The 18,099-nt window shown below is 42.1% G+C and overlaps 2 protein-coding genes across 3 annotated transcripts; one reads left to right on the forward strand and one right to left on the reverse strand.

Moving 5' to 3' along the window:
* Positions 1-2,264: 2,264 nt before the first annotated feature.
* On the forward strand, positions 2,265-6,586 carry LOC139653243 (F-box only protein 30-like). 2 transcript variants are annotated; one of them, XM_071530219.1, is made up of 3 exons: positions 2,265-2,392; positions 3,077-5,227; positions 5,705-6,586. In XM_071530219.1, exons 2-3 carry the CDS (start codon positions 3,137-3,139, stop codon positions 5,897-5,899), a joined length of 2,286 nt encoding a protein of 761 aa, XP_071386320.1. In that variant the 5' UTR covers positions 2,265-2,392; positions 3,077-3,136; the 3' UTR covers positions 5,900-6,586. The 2 variants fall into 2 exon arrangements, with proteins under 2 accessions (XP_071386320.1, XP_071386319.1); XM_071530218.1 differs by having other exon boundaries at positions 2,274-2,392; positions 3,072-5,227.
* Positions 6,587-7,381: 795 nt separating this feature from the next.
* Positions 7,382-12,401, reverse strand: LOC139653238 (polyunsaturated fatty acid lipoxygenase ALOX15B-like). The gene is made up of 14 exons (XM_071530214.1): positions 12,255-12,401; positions 11,671-11,875; positions 11,386-11,467; positions 11,161-11,283; positions 10,673-10,776; positions 10,424-10,596; positions 10,183-10,326; positions 9,859-10,062; positions 9,657-9,743; positions 9,174-9,340; positions 8,798-8,919; positions 8,353-8,453; positions 7,691-7,861; positions 7,382-7,561 (listed from the first exon to the last, which is right to left on the reverse strand). The coding sequence occupies exons 1-14, from the start codon at positions 12,399-12,401 to the stop codon at positions 7,382-7,384; spliced, it is 2,010 nt and encodes a 669-aa protein (XP_071386315.1).
* Positions 12,402-18,099: the final 5,698 nt, after the last annotated feature.

Below are 18,099 nucleotides of genomic sequence, written 5' to 3' on the forward strand. Positions count from 1 at the left end.
ATTTTGTTTGTTGTATGTGTGTCTGTGTGTGTGTGTGTGTGTGTGTGTCATTCAGAGGGTGAATGGGGAAGACAAAAGATTGAAATGGATTGAAAAAGAGTGTAAAGAGCTTCAACACTACTAGCTTTTCCACACTCAACATGTTCCCGTGTTCATCAAGAATGGACAATCACTCAAAGAACATTCAACCAAAGACAGGTGAGTGTTCAAAACAGTTCACTAATGAAAGAGGCCCAAGGGTACAGACATAAATTATCCAGAGCAACAGACGGGCTACAGTCAGTAACCTGACAGTCTAGTACAACACTGATGCTGAAATTCTCATTAAACAATGCACACTTCATCATAACTTCTATGTCATTTAGATAAAGAAACTCATTGGATATTTGAGGATTGGATATACAGTACATTACCCGGTCTGATGAATTCTGGTCTCTTGCACAACTATGAGTACATGCCTCCATCTTGTTGCCTGTCAACAGCGCAGACTGGTGGTGCTGGTGTGGGATGTGCTTTCATGGCACACAGAGGGCCCCTTGATAAAAACAGAGCAACATTTGCACACTACTGGATACCTGAACATCATTCCCAATCAAGTGCATCCGTTCCTGACAGCAGAGTATTCAGACTCGATTCAACAGAACAGTGGGAAGCACTGAAGTCAGCATCACTAAGGAATGCATTCAACACCATGTCTACGCCCAGGAAAACGGAGGTTTCACTCGGGGCGAAAGTGATTGCAACTTATCATCAAGAAAGTGTTCCTAATGTTTCATACTGTACATGTAAAGTGTAAAAAAAGTACAATATGCACTATTTTACCTTTATCTATTATTATTGTTATTGTTGGTAACTGTGGTTGAGGTGATGGTGTTGGTGTTGTTGTCCACACTTTTACTTTCATAAATTCAATACGTTTAGATTCAATACAGTATGTTCACCAGGTTTTAGTGGACTGGGGCAGTTTGTAACACATTGTCACATCAGATGAACCAGGTCTACGTTTGTAATGGTGTAGAGCACTTGTGTGTTTTAGCCTACCTTATAACCCCTGCTTCCCACACCCGCAACCAATCCCCCAAATTCCAAAATCTAGTATTCTTCTAGTATCATTATTTCATATTATCACAGCTCGAGGTATATGGAGAGATAATGTGGTGTGGTGGTTTGACTGTATAGTTTGCTTCAGCCACTCCTCGTGACAAGCACATGGTGAGCGCATCACAAGGATACTTCTCAACAGTCCAAGGCTGCTCTTGGTCGGATGACTCGGGTTCAGTGCTTTCGTCGGGATGCACCGCCCTGCTGAAGTGTCTTTGAGCGAGACGCTGAGCTCCTTTCAGCTCCAGGGGTGCTGTTCTGTAGCTGAGCCTGACCTCTGACCTCCCTGTGGCTGTGGAGAGGGGCAAGTGAGAAAGAAAATTTCCCTACAGGGACCAATAAAGTCACACCTTAATAAATCAAAACCAACAAGATTTTTCCAAAGGAGGACGCAGCTGCAAAATGTCAAATGGGGGTATTTTTCTGTCTTGTAAATCATGGTGCCCCCCTTCCTTAAATACTGAGCACATTGGATTTAGACACAACCATTACCAACTAGCCTACTATTATAAGCACATCTGTGGCAAAAGTTGTGCAACACTGTCCTCTGCTGATTGTTACTGGTCTGTGCAGGTTGAGCTCTGGTTACAAAACAGGCACATGTAAGGAATGCAACTAACTTGGAGGCATCAATGAGACCAATAAACACAATCACAGAGTTAGTGATTGACGTTTTTGGTCACAGTGTGAACTCAGTAGCCTAAATTAAAAACGTTTTTCCATAATAGTTAAAGTTTTGAGAGTTTAACATGTTCTGCTTCTCTAAATGGAAATTTGTATTTGCTTATTTTCACTTCTTACTTTGCGTGATGTCAAGTTATTGGCTTTTTTACTTTTTAAAAGTTATCTGACTTAAAACGACCATTGGTTATCTTCTGCTTTTGGCTAAAAAAAACAAAAAAAAACAACGTTTGTCTAATTTTGTTGTTTTTAATTGAAACATCAGTTATTGCCAGTTCTGTGCTATTCAAAAACTACCTTTGTAACAGTTTGCGTTGTGTTATTCTTTCTTACCAAAAGCACTGGAATTCCTAAGTGGTTGTCTTTATTTTGATAGTGAGAAGTAGGAGCTTAGGAGGAGCACTTGAAGGCAGCACTATGTTTCGCCTGTGTGGGATGAGAGCAGCCAAAGCGTCTGAAGCACGACGTCAACGGAGACAACAGAGAGGGGAGGCTGAGAGACGAGGGATGTAGCTAGCTATTATTAGCAGTTTGAGCTAGTTGTATTTTCGATACAGCGATAAAATCCAACCCAGCTGATCATACGTTTACTTGCTAATACAACGATAAGGTAAGATGCCGCTCCCGTGCTAACTTAACGTTAGCTTGGTGAACAGTAAACTAGCTTGTTGGAAACATGATTGAACTTCCGAGCAACATTAGCCGGTCAATGTAAGCTAGCTTGCTATTGTTAGCTAAACAAGTTGAGTTTGTAGCTAAAGAACAGTTTGAAACAAGATAGCTAGCTAGCAGCAGATGGATATAGATACTAGATCGCTGCTAGCCGAAACTGCTTCTGTTGTCGTCAGTGCCTTTGCCACAGTGTTGTTCTCAGTAAACTTCAACAGTTGGCATATTTAGCTAAGAACATTAGCTAACTATATTTTTGGGGGGGTTAGCTCACCTGTCATCTGTGCATGTTTGTTTGGGTAACAATCAAGCTAACTGAGCCAACCTGATCTGATCTGTTGGCTAAAGAACTTTGCAGCCCGTCTGTTATCAAATTCGGCATGGTATCTGCTCAACAAAGTAACGTTTTGGCAAAAAAAAGTTAATCCAGGAATATTGAATCCATCTAAGCTGCAGTTAAGATATTCTAAGTTTCAGCACTAGCGTTACATATCTTGTAACAATCAAGTAACAATAGTATTCAGCCAATAATGGAATTTTATTTATTTATTTATTCATTTATTTATTTATTTATTTTTAAGATACACTGAAATTACTTGTGCTTTCCCCCTGTTTGGCAGCATAGTGGACTCTATCCCACTGCCACAGTCACCCTCAGAAGCTCTCCAGCCTGATTCCTCTGAAGATGGAGGGGCACCATGTCCACTGTATGTCCTGTGTGAACCAGAGATGCATGTTCAGACCCAAACCAGGCATTTCTTGTGATCTTATCACCTGTCCTCTGGTGTGCGGGGCTGTATTTCACTCCTGTAAAGTCACTGAGCACCGCCTTCTGTGCCCACTGGAGAGGGTTCCCTGTCTGAACAGTGGCTTTGGCTGCCCCGCTACCCTGGTGCGCAATCGAATGTCTGCACACCTCGAGGTGTGTCCAGCCGGGGTGGTGTGCTGCACTATGGAGTGGAACAGATGGCCTGTTAGTTGTCTGGACTACACTTCCTATGAGAGTCTGAGCCGGGGGGTGGAGGAGGTGGAGCAACTGGACATGGCGCTTGCCCTTCAGGACCAGCGTACACTACTCGAGTCCCTCAAGGTGGTTGCCATGGCACCTACCACAGAGAGAGAGACAGTTGTCGCTGAGAGTGAGGAGGATGGTGCAACACACTCAGCTTTGCCTACAACTGCTCCTGTGGCCTCCACCTCTGACTCACCTCCACAGTCGTCATCCTTGGCTCAGCCACAACCACCCCCACCAGGCTCGGCAAAGGAGAAAATTGCCAATGGAATTAATGGTTTGAATGAGGAGCACTTCAGTAAACTCTATGAGGCCACAGTTGAGACGGCAAGAAGCTTAGCTGCTGCTTTAGACATCTTCAGCAGTGCCACCTCCTCTGACAGCAGCACAGAGTGTATGAACAGGGGAGCTGCTGTGCAGGAGAGCAGCAAGAGCAGCAACAGGAATGGGGAGCTGCACAATGGACTGGAAGCCAAAACACCTGTGGCCGCTGAGGGTTTTGACGTAAGAGAGATGGATGAGCAGAGTGTTTGTTATGGCTGTTTGAGTGGAAATGGAGCTCAGAAAGGAACAGAATTGCAGATTTTAGACAAAACAAATGGACCACTGTCAGGAGCTACGGGGGCCTCTCTGGAGGCAGCCTGTCCTGTTGAGGGGCAGGATAACATGAATGCTGGTGTTTCTCAGGAGCTAGTGACCTCTCCGATGACACCACCACTGCATGTCAGCCAGGGTATCGCACAGAGGGCTGGTCACGTGGTCCTGGAAGACAGGGGGCTGGTGCTTTTAGAAAACCGGGGGCTGGAACGGAAGTTCCACAACCACCCGTTGCTCAGGGGCCTAGGCCAGTTCTCACTACCTAATGGACGGAGGGGTTTCTTCCCTGACCGGTCACTCTATAGATTGCGACCCAAAATGGAGGACAAAGCAGTGGACACCTCAGACCTGGAGCAGGAGGATGACCCTATGGGTCTGGGAGAGATTGATTTGATCACAGCAGCCCTGCTTTTCTGTTTAGAGGAGTCCAGAGAGTGTAGAAGGATCTCTGATACGGTTTATGTTGACGGCTACCATGTCGACTTTGGCACACAGACTTTCACCTTCCCGGCGGCTATCTTGGTAACCAACACTAGAGTGGGCGACATGGCTTCTGCATCTGCCTGTGACCACGCTGCCCCCCAGCTGTCCTACCCCAGCCCTTTCCGCACACTCCGCCTCGGCCTTGTCCTGGAAGCTCTGGAAGTGGAGGAGGTCCCGCATAATCGCTACCTCCCCCCTAACCCGCGCTACCAGCACATGTTCCCCTTCGTGTGCGGCCAGTCCTTCCGCCGGGACCAGTTCTCTTCTCACTTCACAAACGTACACGGTGACATTCACGCTGGCCTCAATGGCTGGATGGAGCACCGCTGCCCCCTGGCCTACTACGGCTGCACATTCTCCCAGCGGAGGTTCTACCCCTCCACTCAGGGAGCCAAGGTGGTTCACGACAGGCACCTCAGGTCCTTTGGGGTTCAGCCGTGCCCAGGGGCAAAACTTAAGAGCGTCTGCCAGTCTGACCAGTTTAGTGGCCTTCCCATTGAGATATTGTGGCACATAGCTGGGTTCCTGGACAGCTTCAGCCTGTGCCAGCTGTCCATGGTGTCGCGGACGATGAGGGAGGTGTGTGCCAGCCTCCTCCAGGCCAGGGGCATTGTGGAGCTGCAGTGGGAGCGATCACAGTACCCCAACGTCCAGGGCACTGTGTCATGGCAGATAAAAAACAGAGTAAGTGGAAAACGACATTGTAAACATACCTCTTTTTCCTGGAAAAATAATTTGATATAAATCACTTTTCAAAGCAAAATTGCAAAGTGCTACCAAGAGACAACATTCCAAATAGGTGACACACCGCTACAGCACTACTACTACTACTAATTTATTGCCACACATACAAAATAACAAGTTTAAAAAATGATTGTTACAAATCTAATTTACACATATTACAGTGACAAAGCATGTAATCACTAGACTGAAAATAACAATACAAGTAATCAGTTACAAAAGATACATGTAATTCAAGTAGACAGTAGTTTATGCATGTGCCATAGGGCAACAATGCAAGATGTCTTTACCTCCTTATTCCAGCAATGAGACTAATTGTTAACCTCATAACCCTCATAAACATTTAGATATGCAACACCCTCTTTGTTGTAACTACTTTCTTTTTTTTCCCCTTATGTTTATTTTCCCCCCCCATTGTAGGTGTGGAGATTCAGCACTGCCTTCAGCCCGGTGTCGTCGTGGGGTTTCACAGACCTCCCCAGCATGTCTGACCATCTTAGGAAGTGCCACTTCAACACAGTGGAGCGCAAGACGGAGCCTGTGCCCCTTCCTGCCATGTGCACTGCACGGGATGGACACTCCCTCCTTCGCGTCCTGCGTCATATTAATACCTGACCTAACACCTGCCTAACCTCTTGTAGCTGCGCCACAGTCACTGTGTAATTTAATATGTTTAATACGTTTTTGATGTTAGATTTATTTTCTGTTTTGCAAAAAAAAAAAACCTGTGTTATACAGGAGTTGAACGAGGAGAGCCTTAATGAAAGAACACTTAACTTGCTACAGTGGAGGTCTCTGTGCTTGTGGGTGGTCCATAAGTGGAACAAAAATACAGTTTAGCATTTACCTTTGCATGGATTTGTGCTGCAGATGTGCCCCTATTCTGGTAACATATATTTTCTTGAAAACAAATATGCACAATAGCAGATTTATATTGTTATTCTCTGTGAGAGACTGAGAAAGAGGAGATGGAAATGTTTTCACTGTCTTGCCTTTCAGTCGTAGCCATGGGATAAGCAAATTGTTTGCCATATTGCACCGTTTTTGCGTAACACAAGTTATGCTAGCACTTTAAATGAGATTTGCTAATCCCTATTTTAATCAATTACCCATTTTACCCAAATGGTCTAGTCATTTTATTCCCTATAGTGGGTGTCATTCCAGTGCAAACTGAACTAATGACAAGTCTGTTATCTGGGTGGGTAGGATATGAATGTCAGGATACAAGTCAAAACAGATGGGAAGTCACATGGAGATATCCCAATAGTGCATGTGATTTGCTACCATTTAATAAAGCCTTTACAGCCTGTTATGCATTTCTTTTATTTAACCAGGCATGCAACCTGCAGCTCCCCTGGTTTTAAATTACTCTAGCTCACATAAAGCAGCATTCCTTTCAAAAAGGATGTATGATGAAAAAGAATGTCCTTAAAACTTCACTCACAAAGAGCCCAAGTATCTTTTACTGTTCAACCATAACAGAGCCATGCTTATAGCACGGGTGCCAACATCTGTGCCATCACAATGGCATTTCTCCTATTGCCAGTTTTGCACAGTAACCATAAATCAGATTAAAATTTGTAAAAACTGACCCAAACTGAAAAATAGCCTTTAAAAGATTTCAAAGTTGAACATCACGGACAAAAGTGTAGCTAAACTAAAACTAATTTTCAATTTGTCAGGTGGCATGTTAATAACAGTTATAAAGTAGAATTACCGACTTGTACTGTAGTAATTGTAGCCTCAATTTAAGTCTTTACAATGACATTTGTGAAGTATTTTTCCCCACACCAACCAAATAACGCATTCCATTTAATGATTTGAGAATAGCTAGATGCATACTGTTGATTAACAAAGTACTTTATCCATTAAAGTTGTGAGAACATTTATTTTTAGAATGAGCAATCAGTGTCACAAAGTGTTACAATACAGGGATCTCAGTAAATGGGACAATATTCTCACAGGATGAGAAAGCAAGAACACAAAGTGATGGCTACAAATGTTTAAATCAGAAAATGTTGACATAAATTGACATTTCAAGACTTAAAAATACAGCTTTGTAACGTACTGCAATGCAAATCATATTGCAGATCTCATTTAAATAGTTACACTGTTTTCTATCTCTGTAGGGTTCAAGTAGTTGTAAGGCAGCTCAAGCTCCGAGTTCCTCTTGGCAATAGCCTCACTGAGGGAGGACAACTCTGCTTGAAAATCCTTGATCATCTGTTTGGCGGCTGGCTCATCAAAGTGTTGGTCAGGATATGTGCCCAGAGGTATCTGACAAGGACAGAGCCAAGATGTCATGTTAGGACAATGAGAGATTGTTGATCTTGGATCAAACGGTACAAACACCGGGAAACACCTGTGGTGGTTTTGACTGAAATATATTATCCATGCTAAACTTACAAAATCATCATATTTCTTGCCGAGCAACCACATCAACGACATAGTACAAGCTCCAAACGCTTTATTTGGCAATGTCTCCAAAATGGTCTCCATGGTGGACTGCCCCTTGGTAGTTGGGGGAGCTTTACGTAGGATCAATGGAGCATTGGGGATCCAGCCTAGATAATCAAACTGAAGAGGATATACAACAGCCATCAACAGTTGTACTTTTTCAATTAAGCCATAAACTTAAATGTAGTTCAAATCTACACCTGATAATTGTATTTACAATCCCTCAGACATACTAGTTCAGTTCAAAGCTATATAAAAAACAAGTGAAATGAAAAATATTTCTAAATAACCCCCCCTCCCCTCCCTCCCCAATAGGCACTTATTTTATCAGTTTAAGAGACTCAGTCATTTTAAAATTTCAATAAATTTAAGATATGGGGTGGAATTGGAAAATTTGGACTTCAGATGTGAAGTTTTCCTATTGGGATGAAAAGATTGACTATTGAGGACAATTTATAATTGTTACATTCAAAATACAAATATTTTCCCTTCTATGATAATGATGTGCAATATTGTGCACAATATATATCTAAGAATTTCCTAAATTTAAGACTATATTAGAAACCATAAAATAGATTTTTGTTTCTTGTTCGACATTAGAAAAAGTTCACCTGCCCACTGTGGACTGCAGCATGTTGAACTGATGACGTGTAGATCACCATGGTGACAAACTTGATCACTTCCTCCACAGTTTCAAAGCTTTCGGGGATTCCTGTCAGAAATGTGCAAGTTAAAATACACTCCCCAAGTACAAAATATAAGAAGCACCTTCCCCATACTGGATCACATCCTCATTTGTACAATCCATGGCCTAAGGCTTAAGATCTCTTTAAATCTGTCCCCTCCCCTTCATGACCAAACTGAATTTAATAGTTCAAATCAATAAGGGATTATAGCTTTCACCTGGTCCATCCATCTCCTGGAAAGAGCAAGTTTGCCAAATAATTCATACACTTGGTACATGTCCTATTCCCTCCGTCTATGAAAACTTCTCCGTTAAAAGCTTCTTGAAGGAGCAGCATTATAATGGACTACTAGCCGCAATATGGGAGGTACCAGAGTTGCTATTTCGCAGAAACCCGTAGGTGAAGATCTCGTTGATCCAGTCCTGGAGCTCAGAATCCCAGGACACTTCACTGTCAGATGGATAATAGTATGCCACCATTGCCTTGACAAAGCTGAGACCGAAACAAAAAGCATACCAATATAATACAGTTCACATGTTCATTTTGATACCAAATAATGACCAGTGGCCAGTTTTAGCTTTTGTACTTAACTTTGTATTGGTAGCGTTTGAATGCAGTCAGTACATTTTAATTAATTTCTGTGCTAAACTCACAGATCAGGTGTGCCATATTTGAAAGCAGATACTCAGATTCCACTGATCCAGCTCTGACATCAAAACCACCAGGGTTCACCACCTCCAGTGTACCTGTTGATGATGTTCCACAGTCTCAGTCCATCGTCTCTGTAGAAGGAGTTGGGGATAGACTCCAGTCCTCGTGCTGCGATGTCTTCTGGCAGACAGAGGGAGCTGTAGGTAATTTTAGAGAGAGCCCTTCTCATGAGCTCTGTTGATCCTTCTGTTGCAAGTGAACTCTGGAGAAATGATTTGCATTAGATAGGAGGCACTTGAGCTCATATAAATCAAATATTTAACATGTAACAGATGTTTTGCTTTCAAGTAGTAAAATATTACTAATAACATTGTATTTATCAGTGGTGTTACAAGTGCTTTTCATACCTGTGATAAAACTTTTGATTGCTTTTTTTTGTTTTGAGTAGCTGTCATTCTATTAGTTTAGGACCAAGTAAGAGTAAAATTTTTATAATACACAAATTTAGTTAATCTCTCAGGGTTAACTTGAAATTATGCATTATGTTCATAGTAGAAAAGAGCTTTAGTTCACCATACATTGTCTAAAACTCTACCAGGCCCATAAATCCGAGCACGGGAAAGGATGTTTACATGGAGAGTATGTCGATGGTGGGGGATCAGCAACTGTAAAAGGGGAGATAGTGAAAATGACAATTATGGGCGTAGAAGCAGGGCTAATTTTGGCCTGGAACACAGAACCATCATTTAGAAAAAGCTCAAAGGCCTGTAGTGATAGTACCTTGTGCAGGGGGTGAATCATAGGGAGGTTGCGAAGTGTAGCGATTGCAAAGACTTCTGACAATAAGTGAGTATTCTGCAAATGACTGACGAATTCGTGATGGACGAAATCTGCATTCCTCACAAATATCTTGGCCAGCAGCCAGTCAGACTCTGAGTCGCTCGGCAGAAAGATAGGGTTGTTCTCTGAGGGCTGCTGACCCAACTGAGAGTGGAGGTAGAACAGGTTTGCAGAGGTTGATCAAGAACAAAAGAAAAAAAAAAAAAAAATTCAATTCATGACAAAAATAAATAAGTTAATTGATTCACTATATCAAAGAAGAACCTGAATGGCGATGGGCAATAGTTTCTTCTCCGGGTTCACGTACAACAGGCAGAGAGCAGCAGTCAGAGCCACCGGTTTACCATCAATAAGCTTTGTAGGCAAACCCTCAATGATCTTGTAGTCAGAGATGAATATGTTGCCCTTCTGTGGAAGAACAAACATGTGAGGCATTATAAAGAATCAATGGTTGAGGAAAAATGGTATAAAAAGGTCTGGATTACTGGAAATGCACTCTTTATACCTTCATCTCCATAGTCAGAGAGCTTCCATTGGCTAGAAAGGGCTTCACCATCTCCTCTTTGACAGGGAAGTTGGAGGGAAGCTTTGAGCAGCGCTGGATCACTTTGGGGTTGATTCCATTCAGAAACTGGTATCCAAAAATGTCGTCCTCTTTCCAATGCTCTGAGACATACTCTGAGACATAATCAGGTAAATACATTTTTCTACAAATAGGTTAAATCAGATCATACACATAGTACACTAACAATACCTGAGATGGGCGTCCTGTTGAACCAGAAGACCTTTTTCATGGCGTCAAAGCTTTCCCACTGCTCAGTAGAATCTAACAGACCTTTCAGGTTGAGCTCAGCCAATCTGGAGCAAAGAAGGTAAAAGAATTCACTATTTACACAGTTTATCAACTAACTAATAAATCACTTCTCACTGCTGTTCCAATGAACCTAGGTTGCCGGTGATAAAACATTTTATGCAAAACATGCATCAGAAACCATGACATCGTCGTTGGAACTTGTTGGAAATAGTATTGTATAGTAGGCTTAATAATTTGAAACCTGAGGCACTGTGTTACATTACATTTGTGTTCATTGCACCAATTATTCAACTTTAGCATCATCAAGGATTAATGTTTAGATAAAATTAATAAAAGCTTGTCTCCAATAGTGGCCAGTCAATTAACACTGGCAATTTTGGTAATTGAAATAAGTTATTGGAAGTTTATTGGCAAGATGTAGCACTCACGTCGCATCTTTTGTATGACTTAATTCAAAGGCTTTGGAGACGGAGAAGTGGATTTCTGCTGGGAGGGATGTTGGATCTTTGATGTTAAAGGTAAAAGCCATTCCTTTGGCATACTTATCCCATCTATGGAGGAAGGAGAGTACAAGAAATCAAAAAGTTGGGTATGAGAAACCCACTCAAGACTTGTAGAAATACATCTAGTTCAACTCTTCATGAAACACTCACTGGTACACTTGTTTTTGAAGAACCAATTCTTTTCTCCGTTGGTCTACCAGTCGAGGATGGTCATCCTCAAAAGCCTTTGTAGCTGTTTGGGTTACAGCCCAAAATAATAAAAAATAAAAGTTAATGCACTGAAACCATGTTTTATACAAACAACATGATCAAAGGAACAATGCTGCACCATTTTTAACCCTAATTAGCCATTGTGACACAGTTAATGGTTCAAATTTGCACATGGCATAACTCCATTACAAGTGGGGAAAAAAAAAATACAGATCCAAAACTAACCTCTCCCTCCTCTCAACAGCACAAGTTCCCCCCTGGACACCCATCTGTGACAGGGGAAAAGGATGACGTCGTCCTTGGGTGTCGTCACCAATACCTTGGAGCAAAACCACTCATTTTCTGGAAATTCATGATAAGGGTCTTTCTCCAATTTGAGCAGGAGAAGACATCCCAGAGACAAAAGGGTAGTCACTGTGAAGGTCCCAGTCTGTAGTTGGAGAGGGTGACATAGTTGTTTAAACCGTTTTGTCAGTCATGAGCACATATAGACCCCAAATAGTGAAGAACACTGCATGTCGATTGACTCAAGTATAGACCTTCCTCCAAAACCACAGCAAACCATCCCCCAAATACACCCTCATTTTGTTTTGAATTCCCAGCAAGCAGCTAAAAGTGCTGATATGAGGTCAACACTTTACAGTTCTTCTTGTCAGATAAGAATCAAGAAACGCTACTACAAAACAGTAGCTTTAGTGAGCACAATAGTCTGTGCAACATGTAACTGAAAGTCATCAAAAAAATGTACAGAAACAGTGAAGCACATCATTTAAGACAGGCAATTCCAGTATTGCATTTTTATAACTCACATGTCCAACTTTAAATTCCAAACCATAATTGGTCAGCTCAGTGCGTTCAGACTGCCTCTCGGTTCCTATCAGAGTGGCATAGAGGCTATCAAACGTGCCTGCATGTAGCATGCTCCCTGTAGTCACCTGTAGGTTGTACTCTACCATAATGCCTAGCTTGATTTGAGAGTTTTAAGATAAAAAAAGGCACTCTAACCCTCTATTGTCCCTCTTCACAACTGTCAAATTACACTACAATGAGGTCAAACACACGCAAACACTACAACATATACTCTAAGAAGACAGGTGAGGTTCAAGGATACCCAACAATTTGAAGCACTGAACGTATTTAGACGAAATGCAACACCCATTGAGCTAGTAATCAGCAACCTCAGGTGTTAGACATTCTCTAATTACAAGAATCCACTGCAGTTCAATGTTGGAGCAACCTCTGTAGGAGCAGGTCACTCCACCACAAGGGGGCTTTGGGGAAAAGATGAACAAACAGCAGCACAGTCTGACATGACAGCACAGCCTTTAGTCTCCACCAGTGTTTCAATTTGTCTTTATCCACTGTCCCGCCGCGCCCACCCCACCCCGCGGACCATAGGAGTGTACAGCTAAATTCTGATGGATGGCTTTAACTGGAAGGACTGTTCTTATCCAGCTTTCATCGGGTTGGATAAATCAGTAAATTTTAGAAGAAAAGCTCAAAAAAAAATTGGGCAAAAAAACAAAGTTCCCTTCCTGTCGGAAGGAACTTTGCTGTTAAAACGAAATGAACCAGTTGTTTAAGCGCTCTGTATATTTTTTCAGATGTGTGTGATTTGCTGCAAACTCCAGATGCCCTATATTCTCTAAAATGATTAAATATCAATAATAAGTGGCTTACACATTTCTTGATTGAATGATATCTTAGTGCCATAAAGAGGGATGAAAGGGGGGATGGCAGTTTTACAAATGGGATGGTTTTTGACAATTGTTATTTCATGGGGGGTGGCATCTCCTCGCCCCTCAACTACAGATACAGGGGTACAGGGCCAATGAGACCGTAGCAGGCAATGGAGGTCCCGCCCTGCCCCTACAGGGTGCCCCCACGGCTCATCCCCTCAATCTATTGCACTTCACCTTGTTTCACCTTAACTTCAGAAGAACACTTCACAAGTGACCCCCCGGTAGGCTGGAGGTGAGTGAGCTCCCTACCTAGGGCGTCGCTATCAGAGTCTGTTTCAGCATTAGCTTCGCTAACTAGCTGCAATTTCGTCTGTTCTACCGTTTAGCTCCGCTAACATGTAGTTTCTTGTTTAGCTCTGCTAACGAAATCCGCCATTCTTTAGCTTGGCTAACGTATTGCTTGTTTAAGTCGGCTAACCTGCAGTGAGATTACTACAGAGAGGAACCTGGAGCCGATAATGTAATAATATACTTATATCACTTTATTTAAGTTTTATTTATTGGCCATAAAGTGTCACACTTCCATGACACTTACCCTTACTGTTGCCTCTTTCAAATAGCTGCTCAAAAACCTGACCACACACACACATACACACACTTGGAATTAGGCAAGGCAAGGCAAGACTATTTATTTGTTTGTGGTACTGTACTTATCTCCAGCCCTGCCTTCTACTCCTTAACCATTTGAATACCAAATGAAGTGCGAGCACGTTTGCAAACACAGACAATTACTCTTATGTTGTACAATTTTAAATCTATACCTCTTTGAAGATGCTTTGTCCAGACCACCCTTTCTTTTCATGAAAAATGTCATCTTTAATTAAACATATTTAAATCACTTTTTCAAGCAAACTGCTTCAACCTCACTATTACTGCTATTCAGCACTCTCTCTCTCTCTATGTATATATACCAAACCTGACTCCTGAAAGGTTACATGAAAATGTATTACCAAATCAGAATCCTTGTCCTATTTACATCCCTGGCTATTTGAATACAGTCATGACAAGCTTAACAAAGAGTCTAAAACTGAAGCAAATGATATCTATAGTTCATTCTTGAAGACGTGTATTTTCTTTGACAGTCCCCATAATTGACCACTAGATGGCCGTTGATTGACAAGTTATCCAGTCATGTGACTCTGACATTAGGCTTTCTTCCTTTGTCTGCAAACTTCAGTCTTCCTTATCACACATGTTGAAAGGCAATTAGTGATTTAATTTAATTTAGTAAATACAGTGTATTTAGTTGAGATTCATGCACATAGATTTACATTTCTTATATATTTAGTGCAAGAGGATATACAAATTTGTGAGATCATTCTAATTAAGGCCGACATTATTGGCTTTCAGAGGCTGTAGCGGGCTCAGTTTTAAAGCTAGAGTGAAGATACTGGTATCATATGAAACTAGAGGGGCACTCGGAGAGCGCAGACCTCCGCCAAGGTCCGTGCTATTATTGCTTGTTCGTGAGTCGGATCTGGATACGCTCCAAAATTTAATGGGTTCTTCCTTGGCCCATGCTACACCCTTCCACCAAGTTTCATGAAAATCAGGCCAGTAGTTTTTCCGTAATCCTGCTAACAAACAAACAGACAGACAGACAAACAAACAAACGGCACCGAAAACATAACCTCCTTGACGGGGGTAACTAGACGACCTAAGGCATGCATTGGTACCAACCATGTCATGCTAGCTTGTCGCGAAGGGGGCTAAATAATGCTCCAAAATTAGGCTAAATTTTGGCGAGGGAAAAACTGGCATGGCCATTTTCAAAGGGGTATGTTATTGGCAGTTATTACATTTTTTACATTACATTATTGGCTGCTACAGTGTTGATCTCTTGGTGTGTTTTGGTCTCTTGGTGTGTTTTGGTCTCTAGGTGTGTTTTGGTCTCTTGGTGTGTGTTGGTCTCTTGGTGTGTGTTGGTCTCTAGGTGTGTGTTGGTCTCTTGGTGTGTTTTGGTCTCTAGGTCTGTGTTGGTCTCTTGGTGTGTTTTGATCTCTTGGTGTGTGTTGGTCTCTAGGTGTGTGTTGGTCTCTTGGTGTGTGTTGGTCTCTAGGTGTGTGTTGGTCTCTAGGTGTGTTTTGATCTCTTGGTGTGTTTTGGTCTCTTGGTGTGTTTTGGTCTCTTGGTGTGTGTTGGTCTCTTGGTGTGTTTTGGTCTCTAGGTGTGTTTTGATCTCTTGGTGTGTTTTGGTCTCTTGGTGTGTTTTGGTCTCTTGGTGTGTTTTGGTCTCTAGGTGTGTTTTGTTTTGGTTTCTTGGTGTGTTTTGGTCTCTTGGTGTGTTTTGATCTCTTGGTGTGTGTTGTTCTCTTGGTGTGTTTTGATCTCTCGGTGTGTGTTGTTCTCTTGGTGTGTTTTGATCTCTTGGTGTGTGTTCTCTTGGTGTGTTTTGATCTCTTGGTGTGTGTTGTTCTCTTGGTGTGTTTTGATCTCTTGGTGTGTGTTGTTCTCTTGGTGTGTTTTGGTCTCTTGGTGTGTGTTGGTCTTTAGGTGTGTGTTGGTCTCTTGGTGTGTTTTGATCTCTAGTGTGTGTTGGTCTCTTGGTGTGTTTTGGTCTCTTGGTGTGTGTTGGTCTTTAGGTGTGAGTTGGTCTCTTGGTGTGTGTTGGTCTTTAGGTGTGAGTTGGTCTCTTGGTGTGTGTTGGTCTCTAGCGTGTGTTGGTCTCTTGGTGTGTTTTGGTCTCTTGGTGTGTGTTGGTCTTTAGGTGTGAGTTGGTCTCTTGGAGTGTGTTGGTCTCTAGGTGTGTGTTGGTGTGTGTCTTGGTGTTGACATGCTGCTAAGCTCTGATACCAGCTGGTCAGGGAACCACATTGTAGGGAATGCTGGTTGCAGAGAAGGGCTTGATATTTTAATGATTGCTGGTCTGATTGGTTTAAATGTTGCCATTTTCCTTTTAATATGTATATGGAGGGGGAACGGGGGGTATATCCAGAAAGCGGGTTTAGTGAAAAGTCTGAGTTTGTTAACCCTGAGATGAGGGAAACTCCGTGTTTTCAGTTCCAGAAAGAGGAGTCAGTTACCATGGTAACTGACTCCTCTAGCATAGCCTTACGTCGGGAGAGGATTTTGAGACCCCGATTAGATGTACTATCATTCCCTGATGAGTACCTAATTGAACGTTACCGTTTTTCATCACACGCTATCATTTATCTGAACAACATTCTCCAGCCTTACATCTCCAATATTACACACCGCGGAAATGCTCTCAGCTGTTGGGCCCCCAACAGCGGTTCAATGTGGCCCACTGCAGGACTAGAGCCCAGGTTGAGATGACAATAGGCATGCTCAAAGCCCGGTTCCAGTGCCTACATAGACTCAGGGTAACCCCAGAGAGGGCATGTGACATTATTGTGGCATGTGTTGTTCTCCATAATATTGCCACAATTAGAGGACAGCAACACCCTGCCGTACAAATGAACGACCCTGAGGAAGACCATCCCATCCACCCTGAAGATGTCCAGGATGGAAGAGCTGTCCGAGACATAACATGCCGGAATCACTTTACAGATTACGCTAGTACCACCCCGAGGAGTCAAATAAAGACAAATCATTCACATTTAATTTGGTCTTCTTTATTTCCTACAAATACAAATGCAACAGTTAGTATTTTTATATTGTTCCAACAATTAACATATTTCACCTGTGACCATGCACCCACCTCTAACTTGCGTTCCAGTAATTCAATTTCAAGATCTGCCTTTCTAATCTGCCGCCCCAAGTACACCATTTCTTGGTCAGTTTTTGCCATCTTCTTGATGAGATGCATTTTGTACAACTCCTTTACCTGTGACTGGGAAAACATAAGGAGGGCATTCAATTCGACAGTTCTACATGCAGAATTAACCTGGCATTTACTGAACATCTCACTGTGTCAATCTGTGCTGTGGAGGTTGATAGACCCTCCTGATAATGCCCAGCCATGCTCTGTTAAAAAGGATAAGAATGTGCAGGTTATTTGTCCATTCATTATTTATTCTGATCACTTCAGTGTAAACGTCAAACTCCAAATTCCACACAAGAATGTAAAGAAATATGAATAGGGAGAGAACTATCAGTAGCTATCATACATAATATTAAGATGTATACCTCTGTAGGCCTTGGAGAATCCCTCTCTGTGGCAGCAGACAACGTGTCTTCTTCATCATCATCAGCATCCTGTGATGAAGCATTCTGTACGGTATACTTTAAACTACTATATGTGGCAAGATCTCTGGAGTATTGAGTACTTACAACTGCAAGGAGTTCTGTTGTGGCTGGAGGCTCAACAAGGCAGATAACACCATCAGTAACTGTTGGGAAAAATGAAAAACCCAAAAAAGGAATAAATACATACACTTATATCATTACTACTAGTTCTACTGCAACTACTACCACTACCTAGTATACAAACACCAAGTCAAAGGGACTGTTGCTAGGACAGCAAGCACACTTAAATTTTCTTCAGAAAATTTAGCCTTTTAGTTCTTGCTCTTATCTCTATGCTCTGTACAGTCTGCTGCTCTTGTTATCTACTTCAATTTAGGGCTGCACGATTCTGGATAAAATGAGAATCTCGATTTTCTTACTTAGAATTGAGATCACAATTCTCTCACACAATTTTTTTCATATACATTTTTATTGCACTCTTTTGATACAGAAACACAACAGAAAATATGATAGTGACTGATATGAGACTGTCACATCAACTTTGCCCAACAGAAAGGGAACACTCCTGTTTTTTTTAGCAAACAAAATTCACAAAACAATCAACTTCAGTCTCTTGTCTTCTCTTAGCCTACTCACACAACCTTTGAACAAGTGTTTTTCCGTGAGTCTGTCGGTGTGTATGTGCGTGTATGTGTGTATGTGCGTGCAAGATGGTGAGAGATGTAGGTATACTTCTTAAAATGTAAACCACAAATGTAAACAA

Source organism: Centroberyx affinis, unplaced genomic scaffold, assembly GCF_046629955.1.
Source record: "Centroberyx affinis isolate AG114_WGS23_722 - 3 ecotype Tasmania unplaced genomic scaffold, CSIRO-AGI_Caff_v1 ptg001901l_1, whole genome shotgun sequence".
NCBI lineage: Eukaryota > Metazoa > Chordata > Actinopteri > Beryciformes > Berycidae > Centroberyx > Centroberyx affinis.